This window comes from Muscardinus avellanarius, assembly GCF_963383645.1.
Source record: "Muscardinus avellanarius genome assembly, chromosome: 6".
NCBI classification, from domain to species: domain Eukaryota; kingdom Metazoa; phylum Chordata; class Mammalia; order Rodentia; family Gliridae; genus Muscardinus; species Muscardinus avellanarius.
Genome location: NC_137791.1, coordinates 136,090,461 through 136,111,584, shown reverse-complemented (window position 1 = coordinate 136,111,584; position 21,124 = coordinate 136,090,461). Strand labels below are relative to the sequence as shown.

Below are 21,124 nucleotides of genomic sequence, written 5' to 3'. Positions count from 1 at the left end.
TGAGACCCAGTTTCAAAATAAAGAATAAAAAATAGGGCAGGAGGTGTCACTCAGAGGTAAAACGCCCCTAGGTTCCATCCCCAGTACTGCAAAATAAATAAATAAAATAAAACACTTATCAAACTGGAAACTGGATACAGTGGCACATGCCTGTAAACCTCGTACTTGGGAGACTGAGACAGGAGGATTACAGATTGGAGGCTAACCCTGGAAAATATAAATAAAGAGCCAGGCATGGTGGCACACACTTGTAATCCCAGCGCTGGGAGTGAGGGGGCTGAGCCAGGAGGATCACACAGGTTCGAAGCCAGCCTCAACTACTTAGTGAGGCTCTCAGCAACTTAGTGAGACCCTGTTTCCAAATAAAAAATATAAAATAGGTCTGGGAGTATAGCCAAGAGGTAGAAAGCCCCTGGGTTCCACCCCTAGTACCACAAAAAAAAAAAAAAAGAAAAAAAAGAAAGAAAGAAAGGAAGAAAGAAAGAAAGAAAGAAAAGAAAAGAAAAGAGAAAAAAACCTGAGGGTGTAGCCTGGAGACAGGCTGCCCTAGTGCTGGGCATGGTGGTACACACCTACAATCTCTGTTCTTGAGAGGCGGAGACGAGTGGGCCACAGGCTCAAGGCCAGCCTCAGCAACTTAGCAAGACCCCCAGCAACTCGGCGAGACTCTATTTCAAAATAAAAAGTAAAATGGTTCTGGGGTTGTAGCTCAGAAATAGAACGCCTATACTCAAAATATTAATAAGTAAAAGGAAAAAATGTTTAATAAGGAAGTCAGTTTATAATTCAAATTACATTAATACTCACCATTCACAAAGAAAAGGACTGACAGCAGAGACAGGTTTACTGAGGTCACAGTCTGCCCACGTTCTCTTTGCAATACACAGAGGAAACTCCGTTTTCTTGTTTGTATATAAGGGCAACAGCAATTTTCTTATAGCTAAGACTGTGAACTCCCAAGGTCACAGGACATAAATGGACTCTATAAACAAAACCTCCCTTGTATATTCATGTCACAAATATTTACTGAATGTGCAGGGTAAGAACAGAACCATCTTAGTAACCTGTCACTTCTCAGTGCCGAGCAGTCAATACTTGCTCATAAACGTTTCGTGAATTATGGAGTAAGAGATGACAAACCAAGGCTGGCGAGCAGGCGGCAGTGCAGCCTGAGCTTACGAGCGCGCGCACGCTTTACGCAGTGTGACCGTACATACATTTCCACTTGATCCTTTGCTGTAGGGGACAGCTCTGCCTCTGGAGAGGGGGACCCCTCTAACTTTTTGTGAATCTTCTCTTCTGTTATGAAACAAAAATTCAGAAAGATTTGTCTTATATCTAGGTAATAAATGCTCATGTTTTTATAAGTTTCACATGTAATTATAAGCACAAACAATATAAGCTTTGCTGATTAAAAAGAGAACTCTATACTAGTCTGTCTTTTTAACCAAAACCCACTTTTTCCGTGTGCCAGAAGGGATTCTCTGGCTTAACCACATTAGCACCAGGCCGAGAGGCGAGAGGCGTTCATCTGGTCGCTGACGCAAGCTCTAGAGACACTCAGTTAAGAGGCTGAGTCCTCTGTGTACTTATTAATTAGACCAGAAGGAGAGAACATGTGTTTGGATTCCAAAAATATTTTCTCACAAAATTCTGACTCATGACTTTATATTGACTCATTTTTTGCTAATACGTAAAGAAACTTCTTCATCACACTTAACTCTCTTATTTAACAAGTTGGTGAGCAAGGGCTGTGTTTCAACTCAAATAGAAACAAGAGCTGTACTCTTAGCTTAGCCCAGGATAGCGTCTCAGGCTCAAAACAAACAACCTGTGTATCAGTAGGAGGCTCCAGGCTCGGCGCACGCCGAGTGACCGACGTGGCAAGGACACGGAAGCGCAGGGTCCTCCTCGGCTTGCCAGAGCCACCGGGGACGAGCAGCAAGAGTTCTGTGGCAACCTGGCTGACTGCGCTTGTCCAATCTGCCCATCCCCAAATGCAGAGCAAGGCAGAGTTCCCTCCCAGCCTGAAATAATCACCGCCAGTGCCTTTGGAGGCTGTCATCAGGCACACACGGACAGTGGGGCAAGGAAGGGCTTCAGTCTGAAGACGCAAAAGGAGACGTATCTGAGGGCAGCCATAAGCCCCTCTTCTCTGGGGAGCAGAGATCTCTGTGAGGGGCTGCTACGGGCCAACAGGGAACCCACCAGTGGCGCCAGGCTCTCCCCTGACCAGTCCTCAGACCCTGCACTCACCTTGCTCGCCCTGCAGGTCTTTCAGTCTGCAGCAGAGTTCCTCCACTAAGGTCTCGATTCCAGAGCTCTGCGAGACGACAAAAGGACGGTTAGTCCACCTCCAGGCACGGAAAAGGCAGGCACTCAGGTGTCCCAGCAGTGCCGGACAGCCACAGACAGCTCCGTGCCAGGGACGCGGGAAACTGAGGCAGGAAGAGAGCAAGCTTGGGCCCAAACTGGGCCACTCAACAAGACCTTGTCTCAAAAATAAAACAGTTAAAGGGCTGGGGTGTAGCTCAGTGGTAAAGCACCTGCTGAGCATGTGCAAAGTGGGCCCTGGTTTCAAAGTCTAATACTTAAAGAGGTAGGCACGTGTTTACTGTTTGAGTGTGTGAGGGTCCTGGGATTGAACCTAGAGACCATCTACCTCTGAGCCCACCCCAGCACCGCTAGGATTTTTATTTGGAAACCGGGTCTCACTGAGTTGCTTACAGTCTTGCCAAGCTGCGGAGGCCGGCTTTGAACCTGCGATCCTCCCGTCTCAGCCTCCCAAGTACTGGGAGTCTGTATGCACCATGCCTGGCTATTCTTTTTTAAATATAGAAGTTAACAAATCTCCAGATTCCAAGAGAAATACATCATTAATACTTAACTTTTTTTTTCTTTTTTTTTTTTTTTTTGCAGGTCTGGGGATGGAACCCAGGGGCATTCGACCTCCGAGCTACACCCCCTGCCCTATTTTTTTTTTTTTTTGAAACCGGGTCTCACTGAGTTGCAGAGGGCCTCACTAAGTAACTGAGGCTGTCTGCGAACCACGATCCTCCAGGTCTCAGCCTCCCAGATGCTGGGATTACAAGCGTGCGCCACCACGCCCGGCTCATCATTAATACTTAAATGAATAGAGTTTTTAAATGCCTATCTATAGATGCAAATCAGCATATTTCACTAATAAATAGTGTTAAGTGGAGCTTCCTGATACAATGTGGAAATATTAACATATGGTTTCTGTCTTCTCAGAGGCCCCTTGCTCAATAAGACAGGACAAGGGCCCAAGTGCCCATCATATTGTAAGGAATAAAGATAATCTTTTCTGAGCAGCAAAATGACATAGAAGTGGACAACTTTTCATTCTGTACACCTGTAGCTGAGGCCTTCACTTTGTGACTTTTGTACATGTGTCTACAGGCTTCACTCCCAGAATGTCAGACATTTTAGCTCATTTAACCTCTAGCTAACTGGAATCTTCCAGAATCTTACAATTGTTTCAAAACTCCAGTCTGTCTTAGAGAACTGCCAATCCTGCAGAGTGTGAGCTCAAGCCCCCACCAATCAGGGCAAGGGGCGGGAGGGCATCAGGGATAGAGCAGGTGTGCTTGCTTACTGCGCTTCTTGTAACTCCCACACCCTTCGGCAGAAGTGCACTGACTTGCTACGTTCCTCCAAGTTCGTGAATTTTTGGCAGCTCCCTTGAAATCCATTTCTGACAATATGGCCAACAACAATCACCAACGAAAAGCATTAAGAATCTGTGTGCCTATAATCCCAGTACTTGACAGGTTGAGACAGGAAGATCACGGGTTTGAGACCAGCCTCAGCAACCTAGCAAGACTCTTTCAAAATAAAATAAAAATAGAAAGGGCTGGAGGTGTAGCTTGGAGGCAGATGCCCATGGGTTCAACCTCCAGGACAACAAAATAAATAAATAAAATTTAAAAAAGAATCTATGTGAGCATAGTTTTATACAGACTCGGTGCAGAGTAAAATCACAAAAACCTTCTTGGTCTTCTAGGAGCTCACAGTCTAAAGAAAACAAAATGCCTTTTTTCTTTTTTAAAGTGAACTCTTCATGACTACAACAAAGACCGCAGCTGGGAAAGAAGGTATTCTCTCCATATCTCAGACATATGTGAACGCTTTCCTTTCTTTTAAGGACCAGAAGAGGGTAAAATGCCCTGTCAGGCATTCAGAACTGGGATAAAATTGAAGGAGGCACATGGAAGAATATGGAATTGGGAGGATAAAAATAAACGTTACATTTTAAAGAAGCATGAATGTTGGAAACAGGCACAAGCAAATAATCCTTCACTATGCAGACCATTCAACCATAAACTCTTGATTGCTCATAAGTCTTTTACAACAGACAAAAATATGAATACATTTCTTAGCAACTTTATAGATTTATTCAAAGGTCAAAGTCTCTCTAGGTGGGCACAACTAAACAGATGCACAGACACGGCCTGTGCTCTCCCTGGGTCTCCAGGAGCCCAAAATAGAACTTCACCACTCACTGAACTCAGAATGACTCAGCACAAGTATAAAGATCCTAAACCAGAAACCCATGGTCGGGGTCCAGCCACTCCAGCACCGAGAAACAGACTGCCTCAAAGTTGCGCTCAAAGTGGTTAACTGCAAACACCAACAGTTACATTCTATTCACATCAGACTGTAACTTTTAATAGGGACACAGGAAATCAGGCCAGATGAGATCTGCCTCTTCCTTCAGACACACTCCTAAACCCCATGGCAGATGTTAGCTGCAAGTCCGCAGTCCATGGAGAGGGTCTGCTTACCATGATGTCCAAGGTGTGGCAAGGACGGCACTTACACTCCACCTCCCCAGACCGGGAAGCTGACACCGGGGTCAGCTGACAGGCCTGTGCCGCGGTGTCGGTGCAGGCGCCGGCCCTCCAGGGGCTGTTTAAATACACTCCTCTCCGTACGCTAGAGGGGCTGCCATTTGATATACTACCAGAGAATGACCACTGCAAGCTGGGGCCAGACGGTGTGTGGCTTGTCTTGGAAACTAACCATACATACACAAAGCTACTTATTTGCATATGAGAATACGCATATTTATTTACTTATTTTTGTGGTACTGGGGATTGAACCCAAGAGCATTCTACCACTGAGCTACATCCCCAGGCCTATTTAATTTGTTATTTTGAAACAGGGTCTCCCTAAGTTGCTGAGGCTGGCTTGGAACCTGTGATCTTCCTGTCTCAGCCTCCCAAGTACGGAGATTGCAGGCATGTGCTACCACCCCCACTGAGAGCATGCATATTTAAAGGAGTGATATATACATACACACATATTACACTATGTATATGAGTGCTACATATTTGCTCTCATACATGTAAAAATCTATGCATGTTTGCATATAAAAATAGCCAAAGAATACTCCTTACTCTATGTAAAACCATCTTTTCAACCATTTTCTTTCTGCAACTAACTGTAGTATTTTACTTACAGTTTTTAAAACAATCGTCAGGCCACTGGGTTCTCAAGACAGCAAACTGGGAAGCCTAAAGAAATATCAGAAACTGGCATATGGTTGTCACGCCCTGTCAGGCATTCTAAAGTACTAATTTAAAACTGTAATGAGAAGTTCTATTTACTTTCCTAATTATGATATAGCTACTGAAGAATCTTTAATAATCACATAGTAGACCATGCCCACAGGAGCACTGAAGAATGCTCCGAGAGCCTCCAGCAGCGTAAGACTCGGGGACAGGTAGAGGTGTCCTCAATTGTGGTCCAGCTCCAGGAGCACGTGCTGGGCAACATGGACGCCCTGCGACTGCGCGCATGCCTCACCCCCCGCCATCATAGCACAACACCCACCGCCTGTCAGCATCCAACCAGCAGGCCGAGAGACGCTGTCAACGAAGAGCACGCTGGAATTCAAGCGCAGGAGCTGCATGCGTTCAGCCTCCGGCTCAGCAGGCAGGCACACACGCACCCTCCAGCGAGCAGTGCTCTCGGGCACCCACGGCCAGGCCGGCTCTGGAGGATGAGCGCCTGCCCTTCCACTGCTCGCACGGGCACCGCGCTTCTCCAGGAACAGGGCTGAGCTTGGCCCTGCCACAACTCAAAGGACGCTAAGGACTGTGTGCCCCTCGCCCCAAGCATCTCGCCAACTTCCTCTCCAAACTCGCCGGCCTCGGACCTGTGACTCGCCACAGAGCTGTCACTTCAATGTCAGCGTTACCGCTGGATTTTGTAGCTTTCATTTTTCAGAACCTCGATAATGGATCCATCCCTTCAACGCTTAAGTGAATGCAGCTCACCTAAGCCCTCTGGCCCCCACCCGGACCCCTGGCCTGCTTCTCTCTCAGATGAACAGGGGCCCAGCCACTGCCAAGCACAGCGTCCTGGTGGAGATGGTGGATGTGAGCCTCAGCTCGGCCGCCCTCTGGAGATACTGTCCCTGACAAGTTCCTTCCTACACTGCATTGGACTCTGGAGGTCCTCCGTCTTCACTTCCAGCCCTCCCCACTTCTGACCTCAGTCATCAGGGCGGAGCGCAGAGGCCGCCTGGCCTGCTCCGCCTCGCCACATCCAAGGGCTTCGGCGGCTGTGGTCATCACCCCTCAGGCCCATCTTTCACGGAGAGCTTGCGGGCTGGGCGTTCCCTGTGCAGGACAGACGCCCCAGCCTTCCCTGTGGCCACAGCTCAGCAGGACAGGGCACGTCGTGGCCAGCTGCCTTTGGAGAGGAGCCGCCGCGGTCTATGGTCTGTGCCTGTAGCAGCCAGTCACCGCACTGAGCCTCCAGCCGGATGCTGGCCGCAGCCTGGGTTCCCAGCAGTCCCAGCATGTCTGCGAGCTTTCCCCATGGCCTCCTCTTGCCTTTTGTTCTACTCTGTGGGAGAGCTGCTCAGCTGCACGTTACAGCATTCTAGAGCACAGTGTCAGAGGTGACCGTGTGCCTCCAGGGCCTCTCCTCCCTCAGCCTCTGTCTCCCAGAGCAACCCTCTGCTGCCTACCACAGAACACCTGTGTGCCAGGCGGCACGAAGGGCTGGGCACCCCAACCCGCTCACCCGCATGAGCCCCCAGTCTTCATGGGAGCATCTTCTGCCTTCCCCCAAGGGTGCCTGCTACCCCGAGTCCAGAACCTAGCTCTTCAATCCTGCAGAAAGCCCCTGGCTGCAAAGCCTGTGACCCGGGGGCCCTGCTGCACTGTCCCCTGGCGTGGCCCTGCCACTGCAGCATGTGAGCAAGCAGGACCACGTCCTCCTGGAATGCGAACCCTGGCCGCCACCTACCACAGGGGGATGGCAGTCTGGCCCGCCTCTGAGCCCAGTTCCACGAGGAGAGCAATCCTACCCTTTCGCTGCAACTGCAGGACAGCAGAGAACTTCCCAGCTGGGCCCCAGCTAACCCATAAAATCAAGAGCAAATGAACGGCTACTTAAGCCACCAAGCTTTGGGCCACTGTCTTAGGTAGCCACAACCAAGACTCCCATCACACACCTACTTTCAGCCCAACCCACATACGGTGAGCCCTTCAGTTTTTCTGATCTTAGTTTGTGGTATGTGTGTGTGTGTGTTTATTGGAGATAGAACCCAAGATATTCTACCTCTGAGCTATGCCCTCAGCCCTATTTTTTATTATTTTATTTTGAAATAGGGTCTCACTAAGTTGTGAGGGACTAAGTAAGTTGCTGAGACTGGCCACACACCTGCGATCCTCCTGTCTCACCTCCCAAGTAAGGAAATTACAAATACGCCCAGCTGCTGGGCATGGTGGCACACGCGTGTCATCCCAGCATTGGGAGGCTGAAACAGGAGATCCGAGTTCACGGCCAGCCTCAGCTACCTAGTGAGGCCCTTTGCAACTCAGTGAGACCCTGTTTCAAAATAAAGAATAGGGCTGGGGGTATAGCTCAGAGGTAGAATGCCCCTGAATTCCATCTCGAATACCGCAAAATAAATAAATAAATAAAATATGCCTGGCCTAGATTCTAATTTCTAAAGCAGAACTGGGAGATGAGTGGGAGGAAACCCAGGTAAGACCAAAGGAATGGTTACAATGGAGAGCAAAGGGTGACTCCACACTTTCATGATTAGGATTTTTTTGTTTTGTTTTGGTACTGGGGATTAAACCCAGGGCAGGGGACAATCAAGTTCCAAGTTATATCCTCAGCGTGTGTGTGTGTGTGTGTGTGTGTGTGTGTGTGTGTGTGTGTTACTGGTGGTTGAACCCAGGGGCAGTCTACATCAGGCTACACCCAAGTCCTATTTTTTATTCTTTATTTTTAAATTTTATTTATTTATTTATTTATTTATTTATTTATTTATTTATTGGTGGCACTGGGGTTTCTGGAAACCCTTCTACCTCTGGGCTACACTCCCAAACCTATTTTTATATATATATTTTTTTAATTTGGAAACAGGGTTTCTTAAGCCAGCAAGGCTGGCTTCGAACCTTTGCGATCCTCCTGTCTCTGCCTCCCAAGCATGGGGATTACAAGTGTGTGCCACCACACCCGGCTTATTCTTTATTTTGAAGCAGGGTCTCACTGAGTTGCAGAGGGCCTCACTGAGTAGCTGAGGCTGGCTGCGAACCCAGATCCTCCTGTCTCAGCCTCCCAAGTACTGGAATTAAAAGCGTGTACCACCACGCCTGGCCCCTTAGCCCTTTTTAAAATTTAGTTTTATTTTGAAACAGGGTCTAAGTTGGTGAAAGTGGCCTCAAACCTGTGACTTTCCTATCTCTGCCTTCCAACTACGGGGATCACCAGTGTGTGCCACCACACTGGCTTTGATGGTTAGCTCTGAAAGAGGAGGAACACTCCAAGCTCGCCCGCCCTCAGCCCCACCGTTGCGCTGCGGCTCTGAGGTCTGTTTGACGCACACACACTCCGTCCAGCAGAAACACGGGGAGGAGGGGGAGAGGGCAGCTTCTCCCTCCTGACAGCCATGTTCTGAAATACCCGGCCTCTAAGGCTCTTTAAGTGACCAAAGATCTAGTCAATTACCCAGGTTCAGCAATGGCACTGCTATTTTTAAATGTAATTTAAATAAAAAACCATTTCCACTGCATTTAATTTTAATTATTCTTCAAACAGGGCCTCATGTTCTTAATCTTCTAACTGCCCCCAAATGGAGAGGGGTACTAGCTTTAGTTAAGCATTCTCCCCCTGCCCTCCCCTCCCTCCTTCCTTCCCATGGACAGTAGTGGACCGAACCCAGGGGCATTCTACCTCTGAGCTATGCCCCCTGGCATTTTTATTTTTTAATAGTCTAAGTTGCCCAGGCGGGCCTCACACTTGTGACCCTCTGGCCTCAGCCTCCCGAGTATGTTGTGAGGAACTAGATTATAAATTTGGGTCATTAGTGGAGAGAGAGTGAGAGTGAGAGAGAGAGAGAGAGAGAGAGAGAGAAAGAAAGTGTGTGTGTGTGTGTGTGTGTGTGTGTGTGTGTGTGTGTGTGTTGGGTCATTAGTGGAGTAGGGTTCTGGGGTGTGTGTGTGTGTGTGTGTGTGTGTGTGTGTGTACTGGGGACTGAACCTGCATCTGCACTGGGTGGGAAACAGCACCAAGGCCAGGACATGATGCCGCAGGGTCCAGGCGCTGAGCTGCAGGTGCGGATACCGCGGACGTCCCTGGGCAGTAGAGCACGGCTCTGCACAGTCCTTTCCCGTGTAGGTCCTCCTCACTGTTTCTTCTCACTGCAGTCAACAGACGACACAAAACTGCAGAGCAGAGGGCACACAGTGCTTACAACTCACAATTCGCACTGGTTCTTTCTATTGCTGCGAACAGTAAAGAGCGCACTTTTTATTGGCTCCCAAGCCCGAGAACCAGTGTGCAGCGTCTGTGAACTAATGCTCAAACGAGAGCCTGTGGCTGTGGGTGGGCAGACACTGACGGCTCCCGCTCTTCTCAGGCCAAAAGGAGGCACGGAGGGCCTGGCACATTCATTCCCTCTGCCGATTTCAACTTCATAAGATCTTAAAAATCACCTCTACAAAAATTAATGGAATAATTCTACTAAACAAGAAGAAAAGAACAAGGTAGAACACGTGTTTTATTTTACTGGGGTTGAAATAAAAACCCTGCCTATGACAGCCAGACAAAGGAAAGCCTTTCTTATGTGATACTGGGGATGGAACGCAGGGGCATTTCACCTCTGAGCTGTGCTCCCAGCCCTATATTTTTTATTCTTTACTTTGAAACAGGGTCTCACTGAGTTGCAAAAGGCCTCATGAAGTGAGACTGTCTGTGAACTGCGATTCTCCTATCTCAGCCAGGCTTAGGAAAGCCTATTTTTTAAAAAATTTATTTATTTATCTATTTATTTATTTATTTTGGTGGTACTGGGGTTCCTGGAAACCCTTCTGCCTCCGGGCTACACTCCCAGACCTATTTTTATACTTTTTAAATTTGGAAACAGGGTCTCCAACCTGCACGATCCTCTGTCTATGCCGCCCAAGCGCTGGGATTACAAGCGTCCACGCCTGGCTTAGGAAAGCCTATTTTAACATCAATAACCTAAAGAATCAAAGATCTTTGCAAGTCACTATCCTACAGTTTCTACCAAGTTCTTTTCAGCAGACAACAGGCTCAGCAAGTGTGACTCTGCACAAACTAAGCGAGCTCTAGAAGCAGGGCCATGCATTATTCTCTGCTTATTGGTACTGGTGATTGAGCCCAGGACGTCCTACCTCCAAGCTACAACCCCAGCCCTTTATCTTTGTTTTGAAACAAGGTCTCTCTAGGTTGCTGAAAGTCCTAATAAGTTGCTGAGACCGGCCTTGAACCTGTGATCCTCCTGTCTTGGCCTCCCAAGAACTGGGGTGACAAGTGCATGCCCCATGCCTGCACCGTGCCACCCTATCTGCCAGGCCAATACCTATCTGTCAGCTGCCCTTGCTGCTCACTGAGCTGAGCCCCAGCCATCCGCGGCAGTGCTGGCGCAAAGCAGGAGGAAGACCTTCTCCCTGACCGAGATACCCTGCTCACAGTTTCCTCCCAACCATGACTCAGCTGCTTTTCTGGACTTTGCTCAAATAATTTACTTGAGCTAACCTCTCACTTGTAAAGATCACATGTATTCTGAATCCCTTTAAAGCTCCAACTCACTTCATGAACCCACTCCTTCAATGTCATGAGCAAGACCACACTCTTCTCTGAGGTCTACACCAGTCACAGTCCCTGCTGAGGGCGCCCCGGCGGCCCTGCCCCGGCAGCCACAGCCAATTAGATTCTCTAGTTGTCAAGCGTTGGATTCTAGAGACCATCTGGATGGTCTGGTCATGCTGGGCTAAAGCAGAACAAGATTCAGAAGGAGGGAATGCCAGCAGCAGAGAGCAGCACAGGCCAGCACAGCTAGAGTGACTGCTGACTGAGGGTCCCAGCTGCGGTCCTTCCTGAGGCTGCTACACTTGCGGTCCTTGAGTTCAGAGCATTACCTCTGTATCCTTTAAGTATATTCTTTTTTCTTTTCTTCTTCTTTTTTTTAAATTTCTTCTTTTTTTCTTCTTCTTCTTTTTTTTAATGTTTTGCAGTTCTGGGGATGGAACCCCGGGGCATTCTACCTCTGAGCTACACCCTCAGCCCTACTTTTTTATTCTTTATTTTGAAACAGGGTCTGAGTTGCAAAGGGCCTCACTAAGTAGCTGGGGCTGTCTGTGATCCTCCTGTCTCAGCCTCCCGAATGCTGGGATTACAAGCGTGTGCCACCGTGCCCGGCTTTAAGTATATTCTCTCTCTCTTTTTTTTTAATGGTACTGAGGGTGGAACCCAGGGGCTTTTCTACCCCCAGGCTATACTCCCAGACCTATTTTCTATTTTATTTGGAAACAGGGTCTCACTAAGTTGCTGAGAGCCTCACTAAGTAGCTGAGGCTGGCTTCGAACCTGTGCGATCCTCCTGTCTCAGCCTCCCAAGCGCGGGGATTAAAGTGTGCGCCACCACGCCCGGCAAGTATATTCTCTCACTTTAACCAGGTCAATTATGAACAGATGGTTTCTACTTGTGATGATGAAATGGTGCACAAGAGGCACTGATGCAGTAACCTGCAGGCGCCTGTCCACAGCGTATGGGGCAGCAATTCCAGGAAACCAGGAAGTAAAAACCCAAGGGATGGAGGAAAGGAAGAGCTGAGAGGGAAAGGAAGAGCTGAGAGGGAAAGGGTCGGTGGGGACACCTTAAAGAGTATGTGGTTTTGTCCAGGAGGAATTACTGAGCTTCGGCATGCCAGGCGATCCACTGCCCGAGAGGAGATACAGGCGATGAGGGTGGGAAGTGTCCTTGCTCCCACACACGAGTCACACTGCAAAGCAGGGTGGGGTCTGGGCGGGCACAGCACCGCGAGCAGGGCCACGGACAACCCAAGATGGACGGAAAGCTGAGGCACACGCTCTGTGGCAGCCAGACAGGACAGAGCTCTGCCGGTCGTCGGTGAAGCAGGACTGGCCTCCAACACTAGACCACTGCGCATCTCAGCCCAGGAGGAGGGTCTGGAGATCGGAATCCCGCAATTTCACCTTGCACCATAAAGGTAGATATCTAAGGACATTAGCGCGGTTAAAGCACAGCCATTAAAGCAGTTCTGGTCTCAGTTTATTATTAGTAATAGCGGGGATTGAACTCAGGGGCATTGTACTTCTGAGCTATACTCCCAGCCCTATTTTGTGTTTTTGTTTCTTTGTGTGGTTTTTGTTTTTGTGCAACTGGGGATTGAACCCAGGGGCATTCGGCCTCCAAGTTAAACCCTCAGCCCACTTTATTTTCATTTTGAAAGAGGGTCCGTTAGGTTGATGCGAGTCTCACTTTTGTTGAAGCTTTCCTCCTACTTGCGATCCTCCTGTCTCAGCCTCCCAAGTACTGGGGTGACAGGCATGTGCCACTATGCCCAGCTATTACTTTTAGTTTTGAAATAGGGTCTCACTAGATTGCAGAGCGCCTCACTAAGCTGCTGAGGCTGGCTGCAGAGCTGTGACCCTCCTGTCTCAGCCTCCCAAGTCCTAGGTGACAGGCGTGTTCTACGTGCTCTAATCTCAGTGTATGTGGGTAATAAAGTAGGAGTTCACAGCATTTATTTAAATGAATGATCACATCCTAAAGTATTTTACAACTTTAGAATGCTAAGAGATATGAGAAATATTTTGCATAAAGTACTAAAAGAAGCTGGGCGTGGTGGCGCACGCTTGTAATCCCAGCATTTGGGAGGCTGAGACAGGAGGATGGCAGTTCACAGCCAGCCTCAGCTACTGAGTGAGGCCCTTTGCAACTGTATCTTCAAAATAAAGAATAAAATAGGGCTGGGGGTATAGCTTGAAAGTAGAATGCCCTTGGGTTCCATCCCTAGTACCACCAAAAAAAAAGTACTAAAAGAACAAAAACATTTTGTAAATGTTTTCTAAAAAACAGAAAAAATCATGAAACAGAAGCAAAAAGTGTTCTTAAAACATTAGAACTGCTCTCCAACTTCCCAGAATGTACCCCAAAGAAATAATAGACCGTAAATAAAACCCCACTTGCAATATCTAGACAGCAACACAAACATACAAGAGCACTACACATCTAGTAAGAATGGCTGTTATACAGCTACCAGAATATGATTTGGTGAGATACAACGTACCCAAGAGGGAAATGTAGTAACAGGACTGAGTACCCACTAAATTGAAAAAGGATAAAATTTCGTACATGTGCTAATTAGAGCATTACACACAAAAGGAGATTTCACCAAAAGGATACATGAGAAGTTTCATAAAGGAAAAATGGTAGTGTATGTTACCGTGATGAAATAGCTTTCTTCCATTTCTCAGGTCAGGCTGTGTGTGCGTGCTCCTCTACAGCAGCTCGCTGGCTCGCGCGCACACAATCCCCCTCCCTCCCTCTCTCTGTGGTGTGTGTGTATGTGTTAGAAATAAATGGAAACTTACTTCGTCAGAAGCAGAGCGGAGACACTGGACAGCAGCCTGCTTTTTCATTTCTTCTAGAGTTAGATCTGAGCACTTTTTCTTACTCTTTCCCCATTTCTTATAAGCTCCTTTTTCCCAGCCCAGGAAGATGTCATTCTCCTACAACAGGATTATACCAGGTTAAATTTAAGAGCAAGACTGGGTAACAAGTTTCAAGAACAATTTGTCTTTTTTTTTTTTTTTTTTGCTGTACTGAGGATGGAACCCAGGGGCATTCTGCCTCCAAGCTGCACCCCCCAGCCCAAGTTTTTATTCTTTATTTTGAAACAGGGTCTCACTGAGTTGCGGAGGGCCTCACTAAGTAGCTGAGGCTGTCCGTGAACCGCGATCCTCCTGTCTCAGCCTCCCGAATGCTGGGATGACAAGCGCGCGCCACCACGCCCGGCTTAATTTGTCTTCTTACACATCCATTTCTCCACAAAACATAACTCACTACAAATGGGACAGACAGCAAAACGTTAAGAGACCACAGAACACTTGAGAATAATCCATTTTTTTGGTATCTAACATTAGATTATTTGTGATTTATTATTTATCATGTTAATATATCTGACCACTTATATTTATAGTAAATAATTCATTAAGAATTCAATGTATATAAATGCAAATAGAAATGTATTTATTATTTCTAAATTATAAACAGAATTAGGTGTTTTCTCTTTTATAATTTCTGCTTTTCAATAATGAGTATTCCAGCCCGGCATGGTGGTGGGCATCCATGTTTAAAGACAGACTAGAAAGAAGGGTAGGCGATGACAAAATTGAGGACACTATTCCTTGGCTTTACTGTTTTAAGTACCGGGTGGAGCCTTAGCATATACTAAGCAAGCACTGTACCAGTGGGCCACCCTCCCCCAGCCCCTCGACGGTCTCAGGAGAGCAGCACAGAAATGAGGCAGTGTAAAGGGGAACAGCGTAATAGTAATAAAGCACAAGGTCTTTTTTTGGTGGGGGGAGCTACTGAGGGCTGAACCCAGGGGTGTTTTACCTTCCAGTTATACCCCCAGTCCTTTTTCTAATTTTGAAACAGGGTCGTGCTAGGTTGCTAAGAGTTTCCTTAAGCTGCCTAGGCTGGTCTCAAAGCTGCAATCTTCCTGTCTTAGCCTCCCAAATACTGGGATTACAGGTGTGCTGCACCACGCCCAGCAAAAAGATCTTTTAATATCAAATCACATGTCAACTGCCTAATCCAGTTTCTACTTTGGTTTACATCATAAACATCACTTGTATGCCACCCCTTAAGAGTGAGAGATCACTCCCCCATAATTATCATAATTTATGTGATAAAATTATAAATTTAATTTCTTGGGCATGGTTTTAGACATCATAAACCTGAACAACAGTCTTTGGTGAATGGCATTACTTGTATTTTCCGTGGGGAAATACACAATCGGCCAAATGAGAACTCTCAACTCCTCACTTACGGATCACATTTATTAGCGGGGCTACATCGGAGTCCTAATGTTGCTCATCAGCAATACCTTCTAGAGACAGAGCCTTTCCCGTTACAGGACCCTAACAGTGAACACAAAGCTTCTTGTAAACATAGAAAACTGTTATAACTATATGTTGTTCACAAAGAAATGCAGAAAAACTATTTATAAATTACTGAAAATAAAACTGATTTTTTGGTGTGGACTGCTGACATTATAAATACTCCTTACTTAGCACTTATAATGACATACTTCTCAATTGCACATATCATAGCTCAGCAGAGGAAGGGCATTCAACAGTCCAATGAGCCTGTACTAGAAAGACAGAAACTTTCAAAATTCAGAAGGACATGCCTTTATTCAGTTTGACAATACATCTTAAACACATACATGTACTGTGAGTGTGTGTATGAAAGTTACTGAGGACTGACTGTGGTGATGAGGCGATTCTACCTCCGAGCTGTACCCCCAGTCCTTTTTATTTTTTTAAATTCTGAAACAGGGAGGGTCATGCTAAGTGCTGAAGCTGGCTGCAACCCTTCGATCCTCCTGTCTCAACTTCCCAAGTTAACTGAGATCACAGGACTGTGCCATCATGGTGGCTTTTTTTATTCTTTTCTTTTCTTTTCTTTTTTTTTGGTGGTACTGGGGATTGAACCCAGGGGCATTCAACCTCCAAGCTACACCCCTAGCCCTACTTTTTATTCTTTATTTTGAAACAGGATTTCACTAAGTTGTGAAGGGCCTAAGTGGCCGAGGCTGGTCTTGAACCTGTGATCCTTCCACCTAGCCTCCCAAGTACTGGGATTACAAGCGTATGCCACCACGCCCAGCTTTTATTTTTATTTTGAAACAGGTCTGCTAAGTTGCTGAGGCTGGCTGCAACCCTTTGATTGTCCTGTCTCAGCCTCCCGAGTCCTGGGATCACAGGTCTGTGCCCACCATGTCCAGGGACATACATGTATTTTTTATCTAGTCATTCCAAAATGAAGAGTTGATAAAAAACGCACAAAGATGTAGGTATAGAGATGTTAACTATACTGCTCTCGGTAATGGGAAACACACAGACAACTTAAAAGTCAAATGGGAAGATGTAGTAAATTAAACAAGTCACGATTCATCTGGTAATGGGACATAGACATTAACAAGTATTTACTGACATGGAAAGCTACTGAAAATATAGAAGAGTAGCTTATACAACACTATGGTTCCACGTTTGGTTAAACACACACAAACCCATCTAACAAGACGTGGAACGCAGTGGTTCATGCCTGGAACCCCAGGGAGGCAGAGACATGAGGACCTCAAGATTACGCCAGCCTCAGCAATTCAGTGAAACCCTGTTTCAAAATAAAAAGTATAGTCGGGCGTGGTGGCGCACGCTTGTAATCCCCGCGCTTGGGAGGCAGAGACAGGAGGATCGCGCAGTTCGAAGCCAGCCTCACTAGCTTAAGAGACCCTGTTTTCAAATAAAAAATATAAAAATAGGTCTGGGAGTGTAGCACGGAGGTAGAAGGGTTTCCAGGAACTCCAGGAACCCCAGTACCACCACCAAAAAAAAAAAAAAAAAAAAAAAAGTAAAATAGTAATGGTCAAGAAAGTTTACTGTAATTTTAAGCAGAAAATGCCCAAGTCAAAGGAAATGAGATGAGGCCCTGCTGATGTTCACGTGTTACAGGCCTGGCAACAGCCTTAGGCTTCCCGCCGGGCATCCCTCCCTTAGATCACACACAGATAAACAGATTCAAGCCCAGCCGCCAGAGCGGCCTCGTGGCACTAAGGCACACCAGTGCAGACGGCCAGCGCCTGCCTGCCAGAGGCGCAGTCCAGTGGGAAAGAAAGACAGAAAAGGGCACAGCTACAGCACAGACCGCTGGGGCAGACACCTGCAGGAACACTAAGAAAACGCAGGCACCACAGCCCTCACCTGGCCAGGAAGGCAAGCAAGGGCTCCTGTGGACTGAAGGGCTTGGTTGAAGAGGTCTGCGCTAGCGGCGGGGAGCACCAGCAGGGGAAACCCGGTGCCCACCAAGGCACGGACGGGAACTCTGTAGGGCCTGGGCAGTGTGCGGCCAAGAGGATAAACTAAGGATACGCAGGTACTTTTACAAATCAAAGAGAAACCACACGTCCATAGGTTTTTATTACTAAAGTTTAATTCCACACGATTCTGTACAATACAGCTCTTTTAATAAGAAGAATGTAACTGTTTCAGGGGGGAGGTGAGTATATTGGATTAACTGGAATTCAAAAACAATTTTTTTTTTTTTTTTTTGCAGTACTGAGGATGAAACCCAGGGGCATTCTACCTCCAAACTACACCCCCAACCTTATTTTTTATTCTTTTATTTGTAAACAGGGTCTGACTGAGTTGCAAAGGGCCTCACTAAATAGTAGCTGAGGCTGTCCGGGAGCTGCGATCCTCCGGTCTCAGCCTCCCAAATGCTGAGATTACAAGCGTGCGCCACCACGCCTGGCTTGGAATTCAAGTTTAATGTTGGCTAACCACCAACATCAGCTACAGGCCTGGTTTGGTTGCATGCATCTTTAGTCCCAGCTAAATGGTAGGCTGAGGCAAGAGGATTGCTTGAGCCCAGAAGTTGAAGGCCAACTTGGGTAAAATAGCGAGACAGTCTAAAAAACTAAAATAAACTCAACCAGGAATTCTGATGCTGATTTTTCTATCTTTTGTGGTAAAATACACATAAATGTATCATCTCTTTCATTTTTAAGTACACAGTTAAGTGTGAGTGCTAATTTTCAAATAACCATTTTGTTAACATATAATTCCTATACCAGCAAAATTATTCTGGGGGACGGTGCTGAAGGTTGAACCCAGGGCCTCGCACATAAAATTTACTTTTAAGTTTATATTTTATATATATATATATTTTTTTCTTTTTACTTTCTTTTTTTTTTTTTGGTGGTACTGGGGTTCCTGGAAGCCCTTCTACCTCCGGGCTACACTCCCAGACCTGTTTTATACTTTTTATTTGGAAACAGGGTCTCTTAGGCCAGCGCAGCTGGCTTCAAACCTGCACAATCCTCCTGTCTCTGCCTCCCAAGCGCGGGGATTACAAGCGTGCGCCACCACGCCCGCCTATATTTTATAATTTTAATTGTATATCTTTAAAACTTGTATATTCACAGGTTATTCAACAGCCAACACTATCTTTTTTTCTTTTTTCCTTTTTTGTGATACTGGGGAATGAACTTAGGGACATTCTACCTCCAAGCTACAACCCCCGCCCTATTTTTTTTTTCAATTATTTTGAAACAAGAATTCACTGAGTTGCAGAGGACCTCACTAAGTAGCTGAGGCTGGCCACGAACTTGTGATCCTCCTGGTCCCAGCCTTGCAAGTACTGGGATTTACAAGCATGTGCCACCACGCCTGGCTACCACTATCTAATTTTAAAATATTTCATCAGGCCGGGCGTGGTGGCGCACGCTTGTAATCCCCGCGCTTGGGAGGCGAAGACAGGAGGATCGCGCAGGTTCGAAGCCAGCCGCGCTGGTGTAAGAGACCCTGTTTCAGAAATATAAAATAGGTCTGGGAGTGTAGCCCGGAGGTAGAAGAGCTTCCAGGAACCCCAGTACCACCAAAAGAAAAAAATAAATAAAAATAAAACATTTCATCACACTGTGCCCCTGAACCCATGAGTAGCACTTCCCATCCCTAAGGTACCGGTGACCACTAATCTGCCTTATGTATGTGGACTTGCTATTCTAGACGTCTCAAATAAATGGAGTCATATTTATCTTTTGGTCGTTTCTTTCATTTAGCGCGGGGTGTGTGTGTGTGTGTGTGTGTGTGTGTGTGTGTGTGTGTGTTACCAGGAATTAAACCCAGGAGCATTTTACCTCCAACCTGCACCCCAACCCTTCTTTTTTGTTGTTTGGTTTTGTCCTTTTGTCTTAAGAGAGGATCTCCCTAGGTTGCTGAGTCTCACTGCGTTGCGAGGCTGACCTTGAACGGCTGACCCTCCTGTGCCAGCCTCCAGCCCCTGGGGTCACAGGCGAGCTCCACCTGGCAAGCGCGGTGTTCTAAGTTCACTGAGGCTGTAGCATCATCAGCACTTCACGGCCTCTGTGAATGGAGCACTGGGTCTTGTTTGTCCGTTCAGCCATCAGTGGATGCGCGAGGTGCCTCTATCTTTGGGTTTTTAAGTTAGTTCTGCTATGAATATTCAAGTACAAGTTGTTCTATGGACACATATTTTCAATCCTCCTGGATATATACTTAGAATACAGTTGCTTGAGGCATATGTTAATTCTGTTTGACCTTTTGAAGAACTGTCAGAGTATTTTCCAAAGTAACTGTTTTTTGCAACCACACCAGCAATTTTCCGGGGTTCCAGTTTTTCTCCATCCACGTCAACGTTTGTGTTTATTTCAGTCATCCTAGTGGGTATCAAGTGGAAGCTCACTGTGGTTTTGATTTCTCTAATAACAAATTATGTCAAGCATCTTTCTACATCTTCAGATAAGCGTTTACTCGAATCCTTTGCTCAATTCAAAACTGGGTTATCTTTTTACAGTTTTGAGAGTCTTTGTTGTGTGTGTGTGTGTAGTACTGGGGATGAAACCCAGAGGCATTCTACCTCCGAGATACACCCCCAGCCATTTTTAATTCTTTATTTTGAAAAGGGTCTCACTGAGTTGCAAAGGGCCTAAGTAGCTGAGGCTGTGTGTGTGAGAACCATGATCCTCTTGTCTCAGCCTACCAAATGCTGGGATTACAAGCGTGTGCCACCATGCCCGGCTCGTTTTGGGAAGTCTTACTCCGTCTGGATACATATGTCTTATGGACATATGATTTGCAAATATTCTATGGCATTTTGTGGGTTGTCTTGAGGTACGAAATTTTTAAATTTTTGATGGTCTAATTTACTGTGTCTCCTGTGGTTGCTGGTGCTTTGGCTGTAACACCTAAGAAACTGCTGCCAAATCAAAGCCACAAAGATGCACTCCTGTCTTCCAAGATGTCTGCCATTTGGCGCTGACGTTCAGGTCTGTGGTCTGTTTGGGTGAACTCTTGTCTGTGGCACAGGGTGGGGGCCCACCTTTATTTTTTGGTATGTGGATACCCAGCTGTTCAGGAGCATCTGCTGAAAAGACTTCTCTGCCCACTGAATGGTCTTGCTGGGGCCCGACCTTGGACTCTCAAGTCTACTTCACTGATTTACACATCCAGCCAAACGCCAGTACTGAATTGTCTGCTGGAGCCTTTCAACAGGTTTTGAAGCTGGGAAGTGTTGAGTCTTCCAACAGTACTCTTCTTTTTAAGCAAGATTTTTTGATTCCCTCCCATTTTCTACATAAATTTTAGGATAAACGTATCAATTTCTGCAATAAAGGCTGGATTCTGACAGGGACTGTGCTGAGCCTGTAGATCAGTCTGGGGATGATTCCCATCTAGCCGACATTAAATTTTCCAATCATGATAACAAGATGATTTTTCCATTTATCTTCTTGGACTTCTTTCAATGACATTTTATTGTTTTTAGTGAACAAGTCTTACTTTTTTTTTTTTCGGGTCTGGGGATGGAACGAGGCATTTGACCTCCGAGCTACACCCCCTGCCCTATTTTTTATTCTTTATGTTGAAACAGGGTCTCACTAAGTTGCAGAGGGCCTCACTAAGTAGCTGAGGCTGGCCACGAACCATAATCCTCCTGTCTCAGCCTCCTGAATGCTGGGATTACAAGCGTGCACCACCATGCCCAGCCAAGTCTTACA

General features: G+C 46.5%; 1 protein-coding gene across 1 annotated transcript in view; it reads right to left on the bottom strand.

Moving 5' to 3' along the window:
- The window catches only part of KIAA0232, a gene marked incomplete at both ends in the record, with an annotated part of 52,893 nt that overhangs the window by 18,176 nt on the left and 13,593 nt on the right, over nt 1–21,124 (bottom strand). Inside the window, 3 exon segments of the mRNA XM_080697782.1 lie at nt 1,218–1,299; nt 2,257–2,323; nt 13,911–14,048. Coding sequence (XP_080553908.1) covers nt 1,218–1,299; nt 2,257–2,323; nt 13,911–14,048 — 287 coding nt within the window.